General features: G+C 41.8%; 1 protein-coding gene across 1 annotated transcript; it reads left to right on the top strand.

Annotated features, from left to right (window-relative positions):
* Nucleotides 1–525: 525 nt before the first annotated feature.
* Nucleotides 526–25,310, top strand: LOC102042992 (protein spinster homolog 3). The gene is made up of 11 exons (XM_005429202.2): nt 526–733; nt 3,820–3,885; nt 4,376–4,512; nt 5,038–5,189; nt 6,064–6,130; nt 6,868–7,058; nt 8,905–9,057; nt 12,753–12,942; nt 15,495–15,560; nt 21,692–21,790; nt 24,429–25,310. The coding sequence occupies exons 1-11, from the start codon at nt 526–528 to the stop codon at nt 24,594–24,596; spliced, it is 1,497 nt and encodes a 498-aa protein (XP_005429259.1). The 3' UTR covers nt 24,597–25,310.
* Nucleotides 25,311–25,574: the final 264 nt, after the last annotated feature.

The following is a 25,574-nucleotide window of genomic DNA, read 5'->3' as shown; positions in this document are numbered from 1 at the left end:
TCCTTTTCTTTTCTTTTCTTTTCTTTTCTTTTCTTTTCTTTTCTTTTCTTTTCTTTTCTTTTCTTTTCTTTTCTTTTCTTTTCTTTTCTTTTCTTTTCTTCTCTCTCTTCTCTTCTCTTCTCTTCTCTCTTTCTTTCTTTCTTTTCTTTCTTTTTCCCTTTCTTCTGTAGAAAGGCTATTTCTAGCTCTGACAACTCACTGACAACAAAGAATACTGTTATTTTTGCATTTGTAGTTTGTGTGATCACTGTGAAGTTGTTTTATTTCTTGGGTGCACAATGGATTACTTTGCTTTTGTTTACATTTACTTTGCCTTGTCTTCAAGGCCATGGTTTTCAGCACTTTTGCAAAACACAGCACTGCAGCTTTTTTAAGTTCTTCTGACTGCAAGGAACATTTCAGTTCTTAGTGGCTGTGCTTCAGCCCGGAAATGACCGTAGTGATTGAAGTTCCTCATAGCCCCAACACATCAATTTTGTGTGAGGAAATGCTTCAACATCCCTGCTGAGTGTCTGCACTGGAGACATGCAACCCCCCTGTGAACATAAAGACACAAGCCTGCTGCTCCAGCCACTGTTGGAGGGACAGAGTTATGGAGCTGCTGCAGCAGATGGGACCCAGTGTCCATCAGTGGCTGTGCCAAGGAACAGCCCAGCAAAGAGGGATTGCCTGGTAGTTGCCGTGCTGTGCTTTGGGAATTTGATAAATTTCATTGATTGGTTCATTGTGCCAGGTGAGAACCCATTTTCCTCTTCTAAAGAAAAAGAAATGTAAGTTCTTAACAGCTCTACAAATGTTTCTAAACTCTACAAATGTTTCTAAAGTAAGGATATGCTTTATGTCTTTTTACTTTCTCTCATTTATCTGCTTTAACCTGTTGGTCATACTCTTAATGAAACTTCCAATTATAAATCTACATAGGAAGGATTTATTAGGTATTAATAGTTAGTTGAATGCTTATAAAAATAAAAAGAGTACTTTAAAATCTAGTTCTCTTATAAACAGACTTTAGCATACAGGGCACCTGGTCTATTTTTGTGGCTGGATTCTACAGAAGTGTGACTAAGGAACTTCTCTTTACTGTGCACACCAGTTTACAAGGCCTTCTTTGCATCTAGTAGATTCTATATGTTATTCTTTTAGCTGAACAATACTGATGCTATTCCCTCCATTACAAATTCAAAAACTATGTGATTTTATGATAACTTTGTTATCCATAACTTTGTTAGTTTGCTTAGGGGAGGCTTCACTTCCTTGTGAGCTGCTGGCAGTTGTGTGATTTCTGCAGTTAAGAGTGAAACATGATTGTGGAAAAAGAATAGAGACCCACTTCCTTAAGCTTTCCCTCACCCAAGTTATGACTTGTTGTCTAATAAATAATATCCTTCCTCCAAAATATTATTTTTAACTATTTTTCCCCAGCTGAAAACAACCAAGATTTGCTTATAGTAACCTGGAGGGAAAATATGGGGGTTTTTTTCCCATATAAATTGTGATCTGTGTAAATTCTTCTATTTAGTACTATTCCTAAGCATCTCCCATGCTTCCAGGGATCTGATTTAGAAAACAGGGAAAGCACTTGTTATGAGCTTGCTATGTTTTACTTCTGAGTGGCCTGGGAAACAGAAATATTTTACACCTTGAAAAAACCCAAAGGATGGATTATTGAATTTGGAATTAATACCTAGTTACAGTACACAAAGTAATTATTTTGCTACTTCAACCATTCAGAAATCTGGGACATTCAGTCAGTATCTTTAGAAATGGAGAGTGTAGTGGGTTTAAGAGTTTGAGCTTGGTTTTTTGAGTACTTTTTAGCAACACAAGAGGGAAGGAAGCAAGCAGGAGTGCAGTAGGAGTGCATGCTGAATGTCACTGCAAGGCTGTGAGTGAAAAACTCCTGTGTGTGCCTTCTGTTGTCAAGTAGCTTTCCTTGGAGAAGGGCGGGGGACAGAAGAGAATGAAGATATCTTCAAGGAAGAGCTTGGATGCTAGAAGGGTATCCCCTTGGAGGGTTAAGAGCAAGAAACCATTTGGCTGATTCCAGGCTTTGAACTATTCAGGGGCTCCTGAACCAGTTAAGAGCTTAAAATTCTCCCACCATGCTCTTGTGACTGAGGTACCTTCAGGGACATGCAAGAATTCAAGAGCAGAGGTGGGGATAGTGCCCAGGCCTTTGAAACATCCCCTTGAATTGCACTATATGACTAAAGCACATTTTACTGGGTTCTGTGACTCCATGGGGAAGTCTGGAAGCTGCAGTTTGTACACAGCAATATACAGTGACTGTTCACCTGCTAGAATTCAGTGCCACGGCAGAATTCTTGCAGCAGCACATTTGAGTTTGGCTGTCCAAGTGACCATGTTGTCAGATTCAGCTAACAGGAAAGGGAGGAAGGGGAGGTGTGAGTATCTGCTCACAAGTAAACTGGCAGCAGTTACCAAGTTGTGGTTTCCGGATAGTTCTGCTCTCAGGCTTTGACAGTGTTTGCATCACAGAAAACAAGCTCTTCCCCTTAGTTGTCTGCTGATTTCAGTTTGTTGAAACTAGTGACCATGTAGACCTTTCCCCTCTTTTCTGTCCACCAAACTGCTCAAATCAATGCTTTGTAATTTGCCAGGATCTGGCAGGGTCAGATTTTAGTTATGTGGAGGGGATGACATTTTAATGGTGCTCAGTGTGAATGTCAGTTTGAGATGAAGTTGTGGTTCTGTTCAAGTCTTGTTAGCTGTGATTTGTTCTAAATACTCTATGAGACCAAACCTGAATTCCTCTGATACAGTACTTCTGTGCATTGATCACTGCCAGAAAGGAAGGATGTAATTGATTGTCCTGTTTTAATGATGCAAAATGTTTGAATTAAATCTCTTGTTTAAACTTTTGAAAATATTAGGAAACCCCTAAATGTAAAATATGTTCAAGAGTCACTGAGAAACAGCTGTAAACCTCTGGAGCTGCTGTTAGGCTAGACCTTGATCTAGAGTGACTTGAAATCACATCAGTAAATAGTGAGTGGACTGATGCTGCTGCCATGGGGACTGTGGGGGAACATGGATTTAGCTTTAAATTAGCTGGTCCCACACTGCTTTTAAGTGGCTGGAGCAGTGTAGTTCACGGCACAATGTGTAAAACACAGTGTGGGAGAAGGGGTGCCCCTGCTGACCTCACCCACTCCCTTCTGCTGCAGATGAGCTCCTGTGAGCACAGCAGGCAAACTACACAAAACTTGCTCTCTTAAGTGGTGGTGGTTTCATCCTCTTAACAATGTTATGACTTCATCTATTTTGACAAAATTGAAATGGCATGAGAAGTAAATGTCTTTTTTAATTGATACCTTTCAACACTGGAGTACAGGTATGCTTTTTCAAAGTAGTATCTTCTATTTTCAGTTGGTTTTCAGCAGTGTAAATTGGAAATACAACATAGGTGAGATGGCAGATCTGCAGCTCTGGTATGCTATAGGGAAGAAAATGACCTTTTTGTCTGAACATCCACTGTTTTGTTCTGCATTGTGTCCATTAAACTCTGAACTCTAAATTTTTCAGGTTCTTAGGGGTGCAAAAGAAGCAGAACAGGAGTGGTTGAAATAGTGGGTAAACTAACTCTCATAAGACCCTTGTTGTGGAAGATCATTAATTTTATCTATAGTGATAAGAATTTTCAATTCTCTGTGCATCTCGTGCTTGTGGTGCAGTAATGGCTTACATCTAAACTAAAATCTAAGTGTGCTGCAGTTCTTGCAAGCCCTGTTTTTGGGTTGGCAGTTACCAGGATTAGCAGGGTGCTTTGCTGTCATTCAATGTGTGCCTCTGTTGCAGGGATCCTGCTGGATATACAGAAATACTTTGGGCTCAGTGATGGGAAGACAGGTCTACTGCAGACAGGTAATAAAATCTGCTCAGTTCTGAGAGCTGACTTTGCCTTGCCCCTCTGTGGTCTGCTCCTAAAACACTGTCCAGTTACTTAGCTCCTCTAGTTCCTCCTTGTATGGGGCATTGCTCACTTCCACTTGTGGGCAGGCTGACTATAATGCAAAACTGAAAGTCACACTGGAGCTGGGTTCTTCAAAAATCCCACAGTATATGAATCACAAAAGATGAAGGGTTTCTCAAGAAATACAAAAGTTGAGTAATTCCCATACATTCACATTGTTTAATTCAGTTCACATCAATTCAATTCATATAAATTTTATTGTTGAATAGGTATTTTGAGTCTACATTTGTCTTTTTCCAAATATCAGTCCTCCTAGTCCCAGAAACTCAGCCTGCCTTTAACCCTTGCTGTAAAATAACCTGAGTTTATCTGAGGGCTGAGCAGTACATATGACAAAAATATTCAGATAAATATTGTCTTTGTTCATTGTTGGATTTTCAGTTTTCACCTTGTGTTACATGCTGGCTGCCCCCATCTTTGGATACCTTGGAGATCGCTACAACAGGAAGATCATCCTTGGAGCTGGGATTTTCTTCTGGTCTGGCGTGACCTTGGGGAGCTCGTTCATCACTCAGTCAGTATGTTCCTTTTTTAGAGGGTGCTATGAAAATAACCTGCACACATCTTGCAGGACTTGATAGAGTCCTTCTCTAATCACATTTGGAAAAGCATCAGTGACCACTCATTTCCCAAGCCTTAAGCCTGGACTAAATATACTCCAGGACTCTGGAGTCCAGCCTAGGCAGTAGAGAACCCATACATTATTGTTGTGATTGATGGGGTTTTATTTTTGTCCTGAATGTTTTTTGTTTATGACCTTACAGTGTGGCAGCTTGTTGGTTACATGTGGAATATCCACCCTGTCCTGAAATTCCCTCTGGGTGTCACTCTGAGAAGTCACTGCTGTGCAGAAAGAGAAAGCCAAGCAGTGAGATGTGAGGGGAGCAGGTGTGAATGGAGGGAATACAGACACAGGCAAAAGGCAGTTGAATTCTGATTTCCTCTGGTTGATTTCATCCACTAAAATGCCCTCTTTAACAGTAAGCTTTCTTTCTTGCATGGACTTTTTTTGACTATAATTTTTTTTTGTCTTTTCCCTGCAGCATTACAGGATATTTGTTCTTTCACGAGGACTGGTTGGCATTGGCTCTGCCAGTTACTCCACTATAGCACCCACCATCATTGCAGACCTGTTTGAGGAAGGAAAAAGGACCACAGTGTTATCTATCTTCTACATCTTCATTCCAGTGGGCAGGTTGGTTTCTTGCAGTGCCTTTTGAAATTCTGTCTGACCACACCTGCAATTCAATATACCCTGAGCCGGAATCAGATTTATCTTGATGCATTTCTTCATTGGCTCTTACAAAGGGATTTGTCACTTCCTTGGCAAGTTTGAATAGAGCTGATTAGGTGTATTTCTCTACTTACCTTGAGAAAAATTCCCTTTCCCCCCCAATATTTTTAGGGAGAGTCTAGACTCTGGAAACTCTGGCTTTGAATAAAATATTGAATCAATTCTAAAAGAAATATGTGCATGAGAGTATGTAATTTATTTCTGTGTTTTGGGAGACAAAAGCTTTTAGATATTAGTTTATTTGACAGATTTTTTAAGAACCCTCCTTTAAACGTCTCCCAAGGAAGAACTGGTACTTACTTCCCTCTCCTCTTTTAGGTAAATTGACATTGTGTCTGAAGAAAAGGTGGAGAAGAGCTTTTCAAATGGTTTAGAGGCATACTCTGTATCAGAGCAGGCAGCCAAGGCTGGGCCCAGAAGGAAGATTAAAACTAAAGAAATTCCTGCAGGGCATAATTCCTTTGGCTAGCACAGGAGGGAGTAGGTAATAAAATGTTTTATGGGCTCTTTGATCCAGTTTGCAGTGTCATTCTACAGAATATGTATTCCAAGGGGAATCTGGGACATTACTGTCATCATCTCAAGTCTGCTCTGAGGAGGTTTGACTCTCTTTTTAATACTGGCTGGCAAGCAGACTAGCACAGACTATGAGGGTTTTTTCTGTTTATCCCTTGGAAAACTATGACAGAACATTCTCCTTAGCTGGCAGGACATGTCATTTCAGCCATCCAAAATTCACTGGTGCTTACTGACCATTCCTCTCTGTTGTTTGCAGTGGCTGTGGTTATATGCTGGCAGCTGGCATGGCAAAAAGCACAGGTGACTGGCACTGGGCATTCAGGGTGAGTCACTTTCATCCACTGTAACATCAAAATCATCACTGGGGTTTGGATTCTTTATGTTCATTATGTTAAAGGAGAGCAGTGGGAGGACTTCCTACTCTCTGACAGGTCAGGAACATGGTGTTTAGGAGAAGTTTTCCTGCAGGACAAGTGGCAGATATCTGCCTAGCTCTGATAGGTGTAGGTGAAATTGTACAGCAGCCAGGGCAGGTGCTGATGTTCCTCTTACCTGAGGGCACATTTGGAATGGTTGTTACTGCACTAAGACATCCTCAAACAGAGGAATTTGAAGGTAAAATTATCATTATACTGGTAGCACCAGTTTTCTGGAATGCTGTTGGGAACAACTTCTTTGAATACGAAATCAGGTAGCACACGCAGGTGAGTGGGGCAGAGTATTTACTGGAGTAACTCTGATGCTATTCAGGTAACATTGGTGCCTGCATCAGTGATTCTTGTGTTTGTGGCTAGAATAGAGTACATTTTTCTTTTCACTTTTTTTTTAATCAGAGGGAGGAGCAATTAGGTATCTGTATGATAGAGAGGGAGGCTCTATTATCTTTTCTTCAAAGTCACCAAAGTCACTCTTTTTCTTGACAAATGACCTAAACCAGAACACATCTATTTCTGAACATATCTGGAATTTTCTAATAGTGGTTCTAATGCAATTGGAATCACTGTGGAGTTCTCACTAAAGAAAACAGGTATCTTTGATCTAACCAACCTTGTGTCTACAGGTAACTCCTTGCATGGGAGGACTGGCTCTGCTTCTCCTGATTTTACTGGTCCCTCACAAGATCCAGAGAAAGACAGCAGCACACAGAGCACTGAGCATCTCTGGCATGATAGGAGGAGCAGATGAGAAGCCAGATGTATACAGAGCTACCAGGACTAGCTGGTGCCAAGATGTGGCATCACTTGTGAAGAAGTAAGTGGTATAAGAAATATGTCCATTGAGTCCCACTTTGCTCCTTTGACCCACACGTTGTATGCAAGAGGATGGAAACACCATTAGTAAAAATCTTTCTTCCACTTTTTACAGGAATGCTGCAAAAGAGATAAAAAACTTCTTTCCTTCTTCTATCCTCCCATTTTGAGGAGGGGATGAAGTTATGATGGCAGTTTGCTCCTATTTGAATCCAAAGCTCTACTTTCTACTAAGTTTTCCCTTCCCTACAGAAGCTAGATTGGTAAAAGTGCATAATTTTCTGGTGTAAATTTATTTATAATTCTTAGCACCTGAGGAAGGTTGGATTAGCATATCTCAGGTCCTCTGTGGTATTTTGGAACCTGCTGTGCATGAGGTCAGAGTTTGTGGGACCCCAATATGCTTTATAAAGTAATTATCCATGTGTTTTGATGGGCTGAGCTGTGGCTGGCAGATGACATCTTCCTTTTAACCACACAAAAATTAAAGATGCAGCTGACCTGCAGGGCGGAGTAAAAGGTGGACTGGACAGGTTGCTCGCTGCTGTGACCCTGCAGCCGGGCGGTGCCAGGGCAGGACGAGGCGCTGCAGCGGCTTTGGGAACAGCAGGTGCCGCTGTGCAGCTGCGCCAGAGCCGGCTGCGCCTGCCGCTGCTTTCCAGTCCAACGCTTTTCGTTTAAAGACTTGCTTTCCTGGGACATCGTTTGTCTTTGGAGTGTTCTTCCAGACGATCCAGCGCTTTCTAACTGCCCGCTAAATCTGCATCCTCTTTACATCCTGATCAGCGGGTACGCTAGAGATCGCTTTTGTAGGATCACAATTTGTAGGCACTACATCCTGAAGTGAATAAAAAAATACCTTTTCCTGAATCAAAAACCCAAATGAACCTTTCTGACATTTCAACAAGTAGACTATCTCCAAAATTGCTTTCCTACAGAGATGTTCCAGTGTAAAAAAATATATTTTAATTTTATTTTCCTTTAGCAATTGATTCCCATTTTCTTTTCCTTGGGCAATTGATTTCCAAAGCACAAAGACATACTGCTGAAAAGCTATGTGGTTCCACTTTTAATCAAGTCCAAGAGCACTTAATCTTTAGGAAATGGAGAATTAGGTTAATTTCTTAACGAATCCTCTAGTTTGATGATCACGTGATCATTTGCAGCAGTCTTTAGTTTTCATACCTCCCTATTGTCCTCAAAGGGGGTTTTCCCCTGAACTATTAATGACAAAGAGTCTGACAAAAATTTAATTTTCTCCTAGAATAGGGCAGGAAGCATACAAGGTTCAGACAGTTTTCAAAAATGTTTCTCCTTTTGTCTGAACCTTGCTGTGGAGATTGAGTCTTTTTTTACTCACTCAGGTAGAGTTAAGGAGGGCTCCAGCCCAGCCCAGCCCAGACCTAGATTTTGTTCTCAATTATACTGGTTACAGAAACAGCTTAAAACCTGAGGCATTTGAACTTGAACATAGAACCCTTTCCTTTAGGTACTAAGCCATTACATTCTTGCTCACTCTCTATTGTTATACTTCTGCTATCAAAAAATTCACAGCAATTGTTTTGGCAGAAGTTGGCATGAAATCTGCAAGAGACCAGAATTTAACATTAAATCAGTAGGTCATACCCTTTGCTCTAATTAGTACTTTATTGTTGAATTTCATAATAAAGCCAGATCAGAGTTCAGATATTCAAGGGAGTGGATTTTGATTACCAGATGTCTGAACATATTGTTTTGTTATTGCTTGAAAACCTGGGTGTTGCAGGTAGGTTTTCCCTTTTTCCTCACACACCATTCTTTCTAATATCTCTCAGATGGGGTTTTTTTTGTTGTTGTTGTACTTTCAGCTGTAGTTTTGTCTGTTCCTCACTGGGTCTGACTGCCATGGCCTTTGTCACTGGAGCCCTGGGAATGTGGATGCCGCTGTTTCTGTACAGAGCTCAGGTTGTCCAGGGCCTTGTCCCACCATGCCTCCAGGACTCCTGCAATTCATCTAACAGGTGAGCTGTGCCTTGGGAGCATTCCTGGAAACGCTGCACGGTGCTCAATCACAGCTGCTTTGCAGAGGAAAAGGATGTTGTGGTGGTTCCAGTTGTGGGTTTCTCTGGGTCTGGATTGAAGGCACTTAAGACAGTAGTTCATGTTTGGACTCCAGTGTTTATTATTTCTTATCACTAAAACAGTCTCACTGCTGTGAGTTGGGCAGCTTTTCATTCGAAGGCACAAAATGGCCAATCTCTTGGTACAAGGTCTTTTAAGACTAAACTATCCAATTAACAACTGACACCTAGATTATTTTCCCTTTTAACCCAATAACTGATCCCAAAGAGCCCCCAATGCAGACTTCTCTGCCCAATTACAAAATGCCACCCAAACCCAAGAAGAAGGAAGAAGAAGGAAGAAGAAGCCCAGGATGACACCGTGTGCCCTCCATCTTGCTTCCATCCACAACATGCTAAAAATCCCAAACTCTAAATTTCTCACCAAGTGATACATCTACACTACTCTCTAAAATCTATTTCACACTTTTGTGGGTTCCAATCTATCTTGAAGTCTAGGAAACTTTCTCCATGAATGAGGGTCAAAGTCAGTGCTGCCCTAGGGGTCAGGGCACCCCAGAGCAGACAGAGAAATATTCCCAGTGCCCTGGGATTCCACATGATTGTGACCAGGCACTTCTTGGGAAGGCAATGGGGTGTGAATGTTAAATTGCCTCCGGGTATCTGAGACACTCCCCTTTGCTTGTTTATAATCACCCAGTTAACTGGAAAGATGCTGCCAGTCCTATTTAAGTAAAGTGGGAAGAAGCAGTAATAGCAACAGTTGTGGGGAAAAAGGAACAGCTTTAGCAAGGAGTTTTTAGTTGACAAATGACTGTGCACCCCAAGTTACTTAAATACCCATTTAAGTATATTTAAATCCTGTGTTTTAGTAACTTGCCTATTATCTTCTTTGTATTCTGTTTTTATAATCCATGCCATATTGGTGAGTTCACTGTGGCTCCCAGCTTGAAGAAAGCTTGCTGATTTTGATGTAGTATCATATGATATCAAACCAAGATCTTGTGAATAGCTGCCAGCACAGCTCTGCTTACAGAGCATGTCCAGACCAATGAAGATTCATGAACAGTATCAAATATTGTGTAAGAAGGGGAATTTAAACTAGTAGAACAATTTGAAGTAGTCATAACACACCTTTTTGTAGATCCCTTTTCCCCACCAAGGAAGAGAAGTTTTTCTTCACAATGTCTTGTCCAGAATACAAATACGTATTCAGTGTTCTTGAGTCTTCACAGCTTCCCTCAGTAACATGAGCCCTGTGACTGACTCCTGGCAGTGGTCTCCATACAAATATCCATTTCTCCCAGAGGTTTCCCAAGTCTTGTTTCAGTCTCTGCTTTTGTAATGGATTTCAGAGAACTGAGTGCTTACTGCATGGCCTTTCCAGGTAAAGACAATTAAAGGGAAAAGCAGTAATCACACCTTGAATGTATCCTCTGCTAATGGGATTTTTCTCTTTTTCTGCAATGGAATAACTGAGTCTAACTGCGAAGTGATTTCTGAGTTGTAGCAAAACCAGATGGATTGAAGAGTCATCCCAAAATCCTTCAATGGGAAATGAATTGTCCTTCCAGGGATGCCACCAGTGGCATATTACTTATCAATGAACAGTACTGGGAAGGGAGTGAAGCCCAGGAGTCTGGCTCAGGGTAGGCAGAGGTGGGAAGCTGAACAGTTTAAGATGTTTGGCTGTATCTGTTCACAGATACAGTTTAAGTACTTCCTTTGTTAATTTGAAGGTGTTGGCCTCTAGTTTGTTTTCTAATCCACTTCTGAATTGTTATTCCACAGTAGTGTTGTTAGAGCAGACATGGTCTTCAGGGAAGTGAAACAGAGCATTTGATAGTTTAACCTCATGTACAGCTTCTTATAGGATGCTTTAAATATAACCTTGGCATAAGCTCATGCCAGAAGCAGCATAAGGCTGGCTTTGGACTGTTATTCCAAGGGGATGTAAGAAACAGAATATAAACTACTAGGTCAGACCTGATGGTGCTGGAGGAACTGAGCTGCACTTTACCAGATCTGCCCAGAGATACTTTTAAAGATGTTTTTCCCTCTGGCTGTTCAGCAGTTTCAGACTTTGTTTAAGGATCAGGACTGTGCCACTTAGACTCCTTGGAAACACAGACTCAAATGGCACCATAACTGATTCAAGTCTCAATCCTTTCAAGGTAGATAAATAGGCAGTGTGAAGTTTTTGTTCAGGTCTTTGTGCAAACACTTTTAAACAGATCAGAGAGATAAGTGAGTATTCTCAGACCCTGAAGGATCCCATAGGAGCCTTTCCCCAGTACAAGGCTTCTGTACTTTCCTACTCCCTGTCAACAGAACTGTGCTCGGATTTAGTTTTGGCCATTCTCTTTTATTCCAGCTGCAGGTTTATTTCAACTACACTTTACAATACATGAACATTCTAAACACAATTCCATGAATGCTTCAATCAACTAATGTCACCTTGGAACTTGCCTCTCTTGAACAAATGTCTGAGATTATTCTGCCAAGTGACAATCTATAATGTCACTATCGAGCTATAGTCAGTGATGGATCAGAATCCTGAAGAACTTGCAGGGAGAGTACAAATTTTCTTAAAGTTTGTTACCTTGCATAGTAATACCTTTTTTTTTCTTGTAGAATTATTGAGTTCTTCCTAATCAGCCAAAAAGAAATTAAGAAGTGGATGTTCTGTAGTTTAAAGGAACAGATCATGTCCCAGCTGGTTACTTTGCTTTGCAGTTAGAAAAGTTCAGGAAAATGTACAGAACTTGCCATGTAGCACTCTAAAATATTCAGAAGTGCTTGTGCTCAGAATACATTGATCCTGCCCCTGCTTGTCTTCAGAGAATTATGGTGCAGTGGCACCACTGATCTTGTGTAAGAGATTTGCTTTGTCATTGGGGGGATCTCATTGGGACAGAGACAAAAGAACACATGCAGGTCCCTTTGGAAGCTGAATCTTCTCAACTATTCAGACATGTTCTTTTAAAACACGAACTTGTGGTTCCTGAAGAACACATTTGCATTTGCAGACACACAAAGCTGAATGGTATTGGAAACCCTGTGTTCAGAAAATGCTACATGGACCTGGCAGTAGTTACCTATTCAGTATTCTTTGAACTCTTCTGGGAAGTGGTAGGTGTTTCCCATAGTCAGAGAAGTGACTCATCTCAGCTGTGCTAAGCAGAGGGCTGTAATTTAGATGTGGATCATTCCACGTGCTAGGATCTTTTCCAAGGCAGCAGATTGTGATACAGGGTTACTCCATCTGTGTTTCAGGGATGGCTGGCTAGATTGATTCACAGGGTAACCACAATGACTGTGTCTCCCCTAAATCACAGCATGTCCAAGCCAGATTGTACTGAGCACTGCCCTCCCTGAGCCTGGGTGCATAACACCTGCTCTGTAAATGGGAAAATATCTTCTCCACGGAATACAGCCACCATTGCAAAGCCATAGCTTCAGCTGGGGCTTGGGATTGCATCCATTTAGAAGGAGTGGGAGGGTCACATCAAATGGAATAAAATTCAGCTTCTCTATTAAAGATTCCTCTGAAACTACAGGTACAAGCTAACACCATTTATTTTTCCACAGTACAGTTTTACTATGCTCAGCTGAATCCTTTGCTTTGTCACCAGCCTAATATTTGGAGGCATCACCATTGGGACAGGAATCTTGGGTATTATTGCTGGGGCAGAAGCTGCAAGACGTTTAAGGAAGATAAACAACAAAGCTGATCCTCTGATCTGTGCCACAAGCATGTTCATTTCTGCCCTGTGCCTCTACATAGCTCTGATGGTGGCCCAGACAAACATCCTTTCCACTTTTGTAAGTGACAATTAGTAAAATGTCTTTTGGCATCCTAGGGAGAATGGGAAGGGGGAGGAGGAGGCAAGGGGTGGCTTTTGCAGAATTCTCTGCAGTCTTCTAGACCATTAAGAGGTTTCAGTGGCTTGTGGCAAGGTATCCAGGTAAGCTGTGGGCTCTGATGCTCCCATAGCTGAGGTCTGTCCTGTGAGAGCCACACTGGGCAGTCCTTGGTACAGTATAAAGGGCAGACAGAGCACAAAAACTGGGCCTGGGGTCCTGCAGAGGGAAGGAGAATACTGAAGAAGAGAAGAGTAACTATGCATTTGGTCGTGTTGAAACATGTCCCTTATGCCAAAATGTAGTTAAAGCAAGTCTCAATCTTATGTTAATTTTTAATGCTTTGTGCCTAATTTAGTATTCTTATTTATTTTTGCTCTCTGAATACTTAAAGGTTGGTGTAGTTGGGACCGTACAATACACACTGTTCTTGCTAAGAATAATTTAGCCCTCACCTTCAAAGGCCCAGATCACTAGCTGATCTTCAAAGCCAAGCTTTTGGCAATACAAACTGAAGTATAAATCACTTAAATTCCATTCTCAGTTAAAGGGAAAAAAGAAACTTACTAGGAATGACAAAAAAATCCCTGTAAGAGGGAACTGAATGTAAACCCTATTTCAACTGTAATCTGGTAACAGCTGGGGAAAGACTCCTGTGCATTTTTTTCTGTGACTCCACAGCCAAAATCACCATGATTAACATGTAAAGTAAAGTAAATTACAGTAATCAACAGTTCTCTGCAAAAGGGCACTTTGCATGTTTTTTGCTTTTAAGAATAATGCTTGTTCAAAGAGGTTTTCCTTCTGACTCGTCAGGAATGTGTATTCCTGTGGAAAAACACCTTTACACCAAGAGAAAACACAAGTAGATTGGCCTGTCTGAGTGTATGTACACAAAGCAGAATGTGAAATGTGAAGCTTATTTTGGATCCAGCAGTAGGGGTCTGAGTGCCCAGAAGAATTACCCATTGTCTTTTTCTGCTTCTCAGAATCCCACAAGCTCCACTCATAGGGTGTTCCTCCGGGGATTTTTTGTCATTAAAGGTAGAGAACAGCAGTTTAATTTTCCAGTCTGTGTTAGATGAGTGAATCAATGTATTTGGTTGGAACTACCAAAACATACCTTTTATTAGAATCATAGAATCAGGGTTTGGGGTTGGAAGGCACCTTAAAGCTCATCCAGTTCCACTCCCCTGCCATGGGCAGGGCCACCTCCCACTAGACCAGATTGCTCCAAGCCCTGTCTAACCTGGCCTTGAACACTTGCAGGGATGGGGCAGCCACAGCTGCTCTGGGCACCCTGTGCCAGGGCCTCAGCACCCTCAGAGGGAAGAATTTCTTCCTTATATCTAATAATATAATATATTAATTATAATAGCTATATCTAAAGCATTGTGAAGGAAAAGCTGTCTGGATAATGGTCTATACTAAGTATATCAGTGCTTCAAGGAACTTTTTTCCCCAAACTGGCTTGGAGAAGAAAACAAATGAACAGAACAGACAAGAGCCACAGGATGTATGGATATCCCAGGTCTATTATCTATATCTATTACCTACAGGATATCTATAGGTATTCTGGGTATTCTAGGTCTAGTTCTCCTTAGGAGAATGTAAACCACCACTCCAAAAACATCTGAGTTTGTCACTGTGCCTTTCCTAGGCTGTGTTTTTATCAACCAGGGACAACATCTTGACCAAGACCTTACCAAACACAGTGCTGGCACCTGTTGTAACAATGTGCCATCAGTCTGATTAGTAGAAAAGAATATTGTGCCAGGTGCCATGTGACTTTGTGGCATGTGTTTCTGAAGAGATGCTGCTCCACCTCAATGGTGTAACTTTAATCCTCTTCCTCCTTTAAGTCTCTCTTAGTCTGGGCAGGCTGCTCCAATCTGTGTCCAGGGCTGGCTGAAAGGGTTAATATTTTCTGAGACCACAGCTATAAGAACTGTTCAGTGCCCTACCCCTTTTCCTCATGGCTGGGTCTCCATCTGTGGTGGATTAGGGATTTCCCACAGGACACCAAGGTTTGGAGACTGCCTGTTCCTTGGAGTCCATTCCAATTTGGAGGTTCTCTCTCTGAAGGAGCCTTTAAGAGTACTTGTACTGGCTCAGAGGTGTTCTCTTGGCTTCATTTGTATCCCTGTGCACTTTGTAAACCTGTGCTGAATGTTTCTCTTCCATGGATCTTGCTATTCTCTTCTTGGGTTCAGTAGTTCATAGCAGTTAATTTGGGAGGGTGGTATGTTTCCTATTTTGGCTCTTCTGCTGAGGATTTGTGACTCAAACACCTTCTTTGATTCTTTTCCCCACCTTTAAAATGAACTTAGTGTTTGTAAGCACAGACAGAGGTGTTTAATTTAGAAGTAATGGGTATGTAGGACAACTCTTGCATAGATAAGCACAATGAGTGACCCTGCCTCATCTTCACAATATAGAGGGGCAATGCAGAATATAGCATAGCATAGCATAGCATAGCATAGTATAATCACTGCTGGTTTTCGGTTTTGCAGATTTTTATTGCATTTGGAGAACTGTTTTTGTCTGTAAACTGGGCTGTTGTGACAGACATACTGCTGGTAAGTGCTCATTAAACTATTTCCTTAATTCAAGGTTTTGACAATGTAATATTGTTCCTAAGCTTGCATCTTGGTGGCTTTCTGGGGACAGATGAACAAACTCCTACAGAGAATCCCTTGGTTGGTATCCTGCTTGGAATCACTGCCACAATGTGCTGCTGGGCAAGGATGCCAGAGGCAGTAAGGGTGTGGTGGTACAGTAGTCCAAGTTATTATAATCCCAGGAAGATGCCCTGATTTGGATGGAACTCATGCACATGGTACTCTCTAGTGCTGCCTGTACCCATAGTATTTTGGCTTCTGTACAGCTCTGTGTTGTCAGATATCTGCTAGAAAATGGCCTGCACCAGAAGAAGATAATTTTGTGCCTATAATCAGCTTTTCTATTTGTTTTCCAGAGGTTTGAAAGGATGATCCAAATGAGGCAAAGTTGATAGTCCATGAACTATTAGCAAGTTCCCTTAGTTCAGAATACAGGGCAGATGAATTCCAGCTCTTGCAAGTCCAGTTCAGAAGTGTGCTACATTGCCAGAGCATCAGGCCAGCAGTGATGCTTAAGAGGCTCTTGGGAATTCCAGGACTGACACCCCAAGCCAAGGAACAGCAGTGCATGATTTCATTTGGATTCTGTCATCAGTAATTTCTTTAGAAAGGAGTGATGTGAAAAGCACACATCTTGTAGCACAGTTTGTCTAGACTCTGATGAGCAGCTTCTTTTTATCATTTCAAAGGTTTTAGAGTTAGTAATTTCACCAGAGTTTTTACTATAAATAAAAATTTGGCAACCTTTCATTTAGGTTGTAGCTCCACAGTCACTAATAGATGTCTGTGTAAACCCTGGGGCAGATACTGTGATTGCTGAACTACACAGATCATTATAGTCTTATCAAGTAGTTTATGTGACTTTTTTTTTTAATAATCCATAATATGAACAAGTTGAATATGGTTTATCAGTGCAACAAGCAAAGAAATGATCATATCTGATAGACTGCAGGAAGCTGATTTAAATACCAAAGTAAGTTATTTATATGATTGACAGTTCTTTTGTTGCTACCTGTGGGCATAAGACAAAATATTTAAATTTATATTACCCTTTTCTCTGAGGAATAGATCACCTAAGGGACCCAAACTCTACTCTGGGATCCCTGTGCTGAGAAACTGTGGATGTGATGGTAACCCTGATATTTCAAGCAGGAAGCTCCCTGTGAGACAGGGACGGTTCAGACAAGTGTGGTACAGGCACAGTGCTGCTGCAGGTGGCACTGAAAGTGGGGAAGTTGTGTAAAGCCATCAGGACAAGTGAGAGAAGGCACAAAGTTAAGGGACAGCAGAACAGAGATCTTTGACTGTTTCTTCCCAAGTAAAAGTCACGTGAGTGTTTCCCATTTTATGTAATAGTGTTTCATTATAAGGGAGCTGAAATCTATTTGCAGGTTGCTGCTGCAAACTTCATGGTCATAATAAATCTTTCATTTAAGAACCACAGTGAGTGCATTCATGTGTAGCACAACATGCAGTGGTGCACAATAGCAGTTCACAAGAAGGACAGGAAAAAGCCTTGCAGCCTGTGGCTCCAGTGGAGCGCAGGTCACTGGCCCTTGCTATCACAGGAGCTGCAAATTGCTGGCACTGTGGTCTGAGTTGCTCAGATATACAAATTGCTTGGTATCTCTACTGGCTAACTAAACCCAAGTAGTGGACAAGCTGAGCAGAGATGAAAGTATCCCTATTACAGTGTAAAAGGATCAGAAAGTGTATTACCAAATGCTGAGCACTCTCTAGTGACCAAAGGGACCAGCTGTGAAGCACTACAGAACTCTCCATCCACTGCCTGACCTTGCCTTGGTGTGAATCTGTTTATCTTTGTATTTCATAGTTGAAGAACCTCTCTTTACATTCTGACTGAGATGAAGGAATGGAACTACCTACATTTCATGGGTCTTCAGCAAAGTCCTGCAGACACTGACTGTGCATTATGTTCTCTTTCACAGTGCAGCTCTCTACATGTTCGTTTTCTGCACTCTGGAATTTTAATAAAATAGTAAATAATGCAGTCAGTATTAGTCAATTGGCTGCTTGCTTAAAATCTTAGCCAGCAGCCAGGAGGGTTTTGATTCTTATTTAACTCTCACAGAATGGTCAGAAAGAGTTATCCTATGAAATAATTGCAGCAGTGAACAGGTGCAGAACAACTATCACTGGTCCAGACTGATGGGTTTACTTATCTTCTGTTTCAGTTTATTTTGAAGTAATTGGGGTTTTTTGCACAGAAGCAAGTATAAATGCAATTGCCATTCTTTTTACATGAGTTGATGCACCAACTTTTTTAAGTTTCTCAATTTACTTTTCTTTGAACTCCTACATCTGTATTTTAATTCTGTCCTCTGTCACTGTTAAAGAGGAAGGTGACATCATTGAGTTAGGAAATGGTGGTACATGGTGAAACATGGTGAGGAGAGCGAGGCAGATAGTTGCTATCAGCTCTTTCTTTCAATTCCTTCCTGAATCCAAACTGACTTTTTGTTCAGTTCCATCTCTCCAATCTCAGCTTTCTGAGGGAATGCTGCATCACATTGCAGCCTGCAGGAAATCTGTGGGGAGCATCATTGCCATATCCTGGATCCATGTAAATCTAGAAGAGAAGGAAGTTGTCTCCCAGGTGACCAACATCCCTAACTTCCATTTCTTTTAGAATATTGTGGGGTTAGTTAGCAGCAATATTTTATCAATTGGGAACAAGTGGGGAGCTGAAAAGTTTGGCATAGCAGAGCTCTGGGGTGCTGTGTTACCCGGGGAACAGACATCAAGTTTATTACCAAAAATGTGCTTTGGGTTGGATCTCTTGAATTCTAAATGTTACTAATTGTTTTATCAGAAAATTATGGAATTGAGCTGAATTTGTAGATGTTTGCTCATTCAGTGGCAATCTTACTTGCATTTCATCCTGTTGAAACCCCATGAGCTCAGTGTATTACTGCTGTTATATTGACTGAAGGGTGCCATAGATAACAGCAGTAATTTCTCTTTCTGCCTTGTTTCCTATATGAACTGGTAGGATTTCTGATAATATAGCTGGATTTGCTAATGCATGTTCTTACTTTGCCATGAAAATGACTTTTCTTTCTTCCCACGGCACTATAACCACACAATGTAGCCAGGAATTCATTTCTCCTGTGACCTGTGGAGCTGAAGACAAGGAAGATGCTGACTGAATGATAAGGACTTCCTCCCTTTGTGGCTGTTGCATCAAGAGGCATTGCATGTAGCCACCTTTGTGCCTCTTATTCAGTGTAAACACAAAGGTATCTGCTGAACCACTACAGTCCTCATGTGCAAGTGAAGTGCTCTAGCTGCCTTGCTGGTTTACTGGGAGGCTGTTCTTGGAGTGTTCCTTATGAAATGTTTGCTATCTGTGAGGTTATGGAACAGTCTTTTAGGGGTTTGGCAGCTAATAGTGTAGGAGATGCTGGAACTGGAGGGGTTTGGGAAGGCTACCAAGGTGTCCCTGTCTTTGGAAGTAACCTGGGATACACAGAAGTGTCTCCAGCCTGTGTGTTCCATCTGCTTTTTTAGCTGACAGCTCTGCAGGGAGGTCTCTGAAACCTCCAGAGGCAGCACAAGGGATCTGCAAACTGCTTCTGTTTGGGGCACCTGCTTCTGTCCAGGCACCTGGGCTGGATCTCCTCAGAGGAGGAGTGTGCAGGATGTCACCTCCAGTCCTGCCATGGTGTGGGGTCCTGGGCAGTCACTGTGGCCAGGCAGGACCCCATGGCTTCTTCAGAGTCCCTGTGGGACTCTGTTTTGTTTCTTCTTTTCCTGGTGAATCTCACAGTGCCTTGAGCTCTTGAGTATAGTTTCTATTGTGCAGAAGAACCTGAGTGATAGCAGAGTTTGTATGAGCCCTGAAACTATAGGAAACACCCCATCCTTCTCTTGTATTTTTCTTGTTACAGTTTTGTTCCATCTCTTGTAGCTGCAGATATGGGATATTAAATAAAGGTAGTAAGGAAGTGGTGCAAGGCACTGGGAGAGCCAAAGTACATTTAGCTTTTCTCACGCTTGCAATGCCCATGATATATTAAGTGCATAACAATATTTGATTTGCATTTCTCAAACACAGCCTGTCATTATCCATAAAAGAAATTTGAGTCTTGGACAGATGACATGAAAACCTCAGAGAGCCAAGAGCTGACAGTCTCCAGTCTAGTACAGTCTGTCACAGCCAGCTCTGCCCCCCAAGCTCAGAGTTTCCTATTGTAGTTTTTTCGTCTCTGTACAAGAGAGCCTGTTCACAAAGCGTGCATGCTCATCATCCAGGTAGGTTCTGAGAGAAAAAAAAGTGGGCAGACTGCACAGCCTCAGTGTAGGCCATGATGTGCTTTGGCCTCAGTGAGAAGGAGCTGTTGGATTGTTCCTCCATCCCATGGGTGAGAAGGATTTCAGAACAGCCAATCTTACATAACTCTGCTCCTACACTGTCTGGGGACTGGATGCAGTGTTGTGGCAACATGATATCACAGTGGTTTTCTGTAACTCTGGAGAAATCTCCAAAGCATTCTTGGTCTAATATTTACTATTATTTAAGCACTCTACCTAAATATTCCTAATGAGAAAGAAATATTCTATCCATACTTAGAAATACCTGTTTTGGAGGGACTAGGAATGGAGCAGGTTATGCATTAGCTGCACATGTGCAAAGGAAGGAGGTTGTCTGTTCTAATCCAGCTGCTCAGAGCTCTCTTGCTGGGTGCAGAAATGCTGGTTTAAGAGTGATTTGTGTATCCAAGGTTGAGGCCAAGTGCCTAAGAGGGGCACTGGCAGTGTTCTCTGGTTCTCTACTGAAACTGGTTGCAGTATGTAGTAAGCAGGACCAGAACTCTAAATTAAATGTGAGAGCAGGGTCTTTTTTAGTTTTAAACCAAATTTATCATGTATGCTAATGTTTCCTTAAAGGCAGTGATAGAGCCATTCTTTTTTAGTTTTAAACCAAATTTATCGTTCATGTTTCCTTGAAGGCAGTGATAGAGCTACAGTATAGATCATACACCTTGAGTCCATCCCTTGGTAAAACACCAGTCATTCTATTAATTAGTGTGTGAGACATACTTAGTGACATTTAGGCGAGTTTCAAGAAAACCCCCCAAACTGTGAAATAGAGGACTGAGAAAATATTAAGCAATTTGTTTCTGATACAATCAAGTCTGGTTGGAAAACAGAGGTATGAAGGTTTGAAATTGCTTCTGAAACATTCTGATTGTGAATGCTTTTTGCATAAATGCATTATTGAAAGGCTTCTTTAGGCAGAGTTGATCTTCAGTAGCACAGGCATAGAGCTCTTATTACCCTGAAATTACTATATTTCATTTGACAAAATAGTTCTCATCTACATGATGCTCTGCCATGTTCTGGATGTACACCACATCTTCTTCTCCAGCATGTTATTTAAACTGTGTGCACTGAAAAACAAATCAGTGTGAGGTGCTGTGACTACAGTACCTTGTGTCTCAGGTGACTCCCAGTTACAGCAATACCATCAAAACAGCACCAGCCACTTTCTGGTCTGGTAGGTTGGGTCCTCACCTTCAGTCTTCAAGGGGTCTGCAAGGCCTCAGCTGACATGTTTTACAGCTCCTCCAGGTTCCAGGTACCCCACTTTCCCTCAGCAGTCTAGACCAGGCCTGCTGACACAGGTCATACGATATTTTTCTGAGAGACTGTCAGTGCTGAATCTTTATTAGCAAATCATTGTGACTGCAAGGGATACAGCCTGGAGGCTTCTATTGGTTGCATGGCCAAATGGATCTGTACAAGCTGCTCTGAGCTGTGTATGGACACATGAGCCACAGTTTAGCTACTTTATTGTTATTTTCTCCTGTGTCTTCCTTTCTTGAATGATTTTTTCATCAGCAAAACATTCAGTGTACCCTTTTGCTCAGAATAACATTTCTGTCTCCAAAGTTGTAAACAGTGTTCGAATATGAAATTTGTCTTACAAAGTTGTAAACAGTGTTTGAATATGAAATACATCAGTGTTGCTCTGTCCATGTCTCTGGGATATTCTGGAAGCAGCTGGGCACTCCTGAAGTTCCCTGTGTTGATGTTCCCTCTCTGTGGGCTGTGCTTTGTTTCAGTACGTGGTGGCACCGAGGCGACAATCCACAGCCATTGCCCTGCAGATTTTGGTGAGCCATTTGCTGGGAGATGCAGGCAGCCCATACCTCATTGGAGCTGTAAGTGAATCCTCTCCTTACTGAATTTTCCTTAGGGTAAAACTTGTAGAAACTGATAGACAGACACTCACAGAATCATAGGCACTACTTGGTCCAAAACCAGAAATTACTCAAATTGCTGGCCCTGAGTCTAGGACCAGAGACATTTTTCTGGATGTTTTTACTTGCATGAAGCACTTGGTCCTGTGACACTGCTTGTAGGTGTGAATAGTTCTATGCAGTGCGTAGAAATTTACAGACTCATATATTTTTAGAGGCATACATTTTTGCAGAGACAGTGTCATAGGATTTAAGCACTTTCTGCTGAGTTTGTGAGGAGTTTCATGGAAATTAATTCAATGTGTTAAAACCCAAGACAGTTCAAATCTTGAAGTTTGAAATCTTGCAATAAGTCTTGAAAATCAGAACAAAAGTGGTGCAATGGTTGTCTTTAGATACTCTTGACCTTTAAAGCTCTCGTCTCAAATCACATTAACCCTGAATTCCCACATTCCTTGAGACTTGATTTCTCTGCCCTTCCTACATTTACTTGATCTTAGGTGCTTCTGTGCAAATCAGCCTCATTCTACTTTCTCTGTGCATTTCATTAATTTTAGTTCCAGTGGACTCTGTCAGTCTCATTTCCTTCCTCCATTTATTTTAAGACACGGTAGCTAACAAAGCACCCATTTTGAGTTTTCTGCTTTACTTGACATGGGAGATTGAGTCTTTGTTGGTGATTTAAAGTTTAGCTTTTATGAAAGTTTATTTAAAGAGTTCACCCCTTGTTGACAGTGTCTGGGTTAGACAGGGCCAGCAATGCCCAAGTGAGCTGTGCCTGCACAGCTGCTGCTGGCCCAGCCACACAGGAGGTTCCCCTTGTCCTCAGCTGGGTGAAACCCAGAGTCTCAACTGTATCATCTGTCTGGCAGAGAAGAGAGCCTCTCTCCCTGAGGGATTACCCCTGCTGACTTCCTTTTTTTGGCAAATGAAGGAACCACTTTGCTTGTTGGTGTTAGGAAACTCCTGCTCTCACTCACACATATCTGACTGTACATGTGTGGGACCACAACCAACATCCCTGTGGAAAATGGCTGAGATGGGATGCAAAAATGGGAAGTACCTCAAAAGCTGAAATATGTCTTGCCCCTTCTCCCTTTGACCAATCTATTGATTTAAGCTTTCTACCTGAAAGATTAAACTGTTTGTGCCTCTTGCCCTCTGTCCTTTGCCCTCTTTGGGCAGAACTGAGGCTTTGTGCTGCATCCTGCCTGTCACTGTGTGCAGGATCTGCAGAAGTCACCTTAAAGAGCAGCTCATTAAAAAGAGTGAAGACCCTAAAAAACCCCTGAAACCTAAAAAAAGCTTATCCAGATGAGATTAATCTCAGGTAACCTTGTAACTTCACTGAGAACAGAGACATTAAACCCAGGAATAAAACTGCTGTGTGTCCAAGTGTTCCTGTGTATTGAGCACCCACTTTTTCCTCTGGAATGTTCTGTGAGCCCATACACCAGCACTTCCCATGACTGTTGTTGGTTAAACACCCATCTTCTACTTTCATGTCCTTATAGTGTTTCCTAACCCGATTCAGTCAAACCTTTAGCTTAAAATCTGGCTGAAGAATCAGGGAATTTTCTTTTTCAAAGCCTGTTTTTCTTCCCTCTGCGCCCCAGAGATTTTTTCTCTAAACATTTTAAAATTAAATGTATTAGGTTTGTATCATGGCCATTATGCTTGCTGTAATCCCTAGGTACCCATTTAGAGTTGATCTTCCTCTTATCTTCCTAAACTGTCATAAATAATCATAGAAACCCAGTAAAGGTTGAAGAGTCTTGTAATTATGCATTTCAAGTCACACAGTATATTCTAACCTTCAAGAACAAATGTTGGAATAAAAATGACTGCTTTCACCATTTATCTTTTTGTTTATGCTGAGAAGAGATTTCAGGTTCCTGGGTTAAGTGTTGAATGTTACTGCGTTTCTGGAAATCAGATTTTCCTTCTGTCTACAAAAATAAAATTAATGTGTATCATTTACAGCCTCTACAACCTCATTCTCCCACCAGTGCAAAAAGCACCTGCCTGGTATTTTCTTCCTTCCATTTACTCACAATGTCACTCCATAACTCCTCAAATGTCTTTTGACTCAAAAGCAGTCCCCACTCTCGTCTTAGGTTAATTTCCATCTTTTCCCTGTCTTATGAGTGTTGTTCTTGTGCCTATATTGCTGCTTGCCCCCCTGTTTCTATACACTGCATGCCAATAAGGGAGGCAGAAGTTACTGAACAGGATCAAGAAATGCCAAAGGTCACTGCCCAATGCCCAGCCTGTGCTGGCAATCTGGAGATGGGCTAGGAAATGGTAAAATGTATTTCCTGCACTTGTGACTTGTTTTACACTTTCAGTGTAAACATGAGATTTCTTGACCCTTTGGAATGACAGAATCACTGAATAAGGATGGATGAGGATAAGGATAAGCTGGAGAGCAGTGCAGTACAGGTGTGCTGGGTACTGGGTTTGACAAACTTTGGGAGCAAACTCTCATCCCTATCTGCCTCTTTTATTCTTTTCAAGGCCTACAGTGCAAAGAGTCTGTTTAAAGCAGGGGAGGATGGAGGTGTTATTCCAGATTAATGCAGCCTTGTTCCCTCCCCAGATCTCCAATGCCATCCAGACCAGGAACGTGCCCTCTCTGCAGTGGAGTTTCAGGAGCATGCAGTACAGCTTTGTCACCTGTGCCTTTGTGGGGGCCTTTGGAGGAGGATTTTTCCTCCTGACATCTTTCTACGTCGAGGAAGATCGGAAAGAAGCACAGAGGCTCTGAGGTGTCTGTGTTTATAACTCTGAAACCTGGATGTGGTGACCTGTGTGACACCAGCCATGGGATTGTCTCTGTCACATTAAACCATCTTAATGTCTGCCTTATGGTAATGCCACATCAGTCTCTGTAAAAAAGATAAGGACAAAATCCCAGTGAAGTCTCAGATTAAACAAACCTTTCACACAAACAGACCACTGAGCTCACAAGCAAAATGCTGTTGGTGCAAAATGCTGCAGTACATGGAAATAACATCCTTTACTGTAGTGCACACCTGCAGACTTCATGGAACATGAGGTTCTTTTTCTACTCTTATCTTTCTCAGCCCTGTAGAACCAGTCCTGTCTCTCTGTAGCACTTCTCCCTCTTCCCTAAAAGAAACCATGTTCAAAGTATAAAAGATTTAGAAAAAAACTTTTGAATTGGACAGAGCCCTGTCCTCAAGCACCTGGATTCTTACAGCCCCCTTCTGCTCAGACTTGGTTTTCCAGGTACCAGCAATGAACTGTCCCTCAAAGGAAGATGAACTCTGGGGAGAGATTTGCACAGAAGAAAAGAATGTCCTCCCTTTTTTCTTTCCTTTTTTGCTTAATGAGATACAGCTGGGGAAAAGGCCAAATCACAATTTCTCCATATGGCACAAAATCCTGCATACTGAATTTTTGGATGCTTTTGACTGCGAGTCAAAAATTGCTCATGCACTGGCATATGGCAACTCTCCTCCCCTCCATAACCAGGCCCTTGTCCTCTGTGGGCTGGGGAGCTCCAGAGGGTGTTTTGCAGAGCTGTCACCAGCACGACTGCTGCCCTCAACAAGGCAGGAGCTCTTGAGGCACAACATCTGGAGATTAGGGAGGCCTGTGAGCTCTCAGCAGGATGAGATTTGCCTGTAGAATTTGGAAATTGTAGGTAGTAAAAAGAGTGTTTTAAATTGTCTAAAATGACCAAGAGAAGCAGAAACAATCAAAGTCAAGCAAAAATTAT

This window comes from Geospiza fortis, unplaced genomic scaffold (assembly GCF_000277835.1).
Source record: "Geospiza fortis unplaced genomic scaffold, GeoFor_1.0 scaffold633, whole genome shotgun sequence".
In the NCBI taxonomy this organism is placed as follows: domain Eukaryota; kingdom Metazoa; phylum Chordata; class Aves; order Passeriformes; family Thraupidae; genus Geospiza; species Geospiza fortis.
This window is presented reverse-complemented; position numbering and strand designations above follow the sequence as displayed.

Bases quoted from the DNA above. Each gene is read 5' to 3' on its own strand.
- LOC102042992 (XM_005429202.2), top strand. From the start codon at position 526: ATGCAACCCCCCTGTGAACATAAAGACACAAGCCTGCTGCTCCAGCCA. The intron at 6,131-6,867 runs GTGAGTCACTTT...TTGTGTCTACAG, and splicing joins ACTGGCACTGGGCATTCAGG to GTAACTCCTTGCATGGGAGG. The intron at 21,791-24,428 runs GTAAGTGAATCC...TTCCCTCCCCAG, and splicing joins GCCCATACCTCATTGGAGCT to ATCTCCAATGCCATCCAGAC.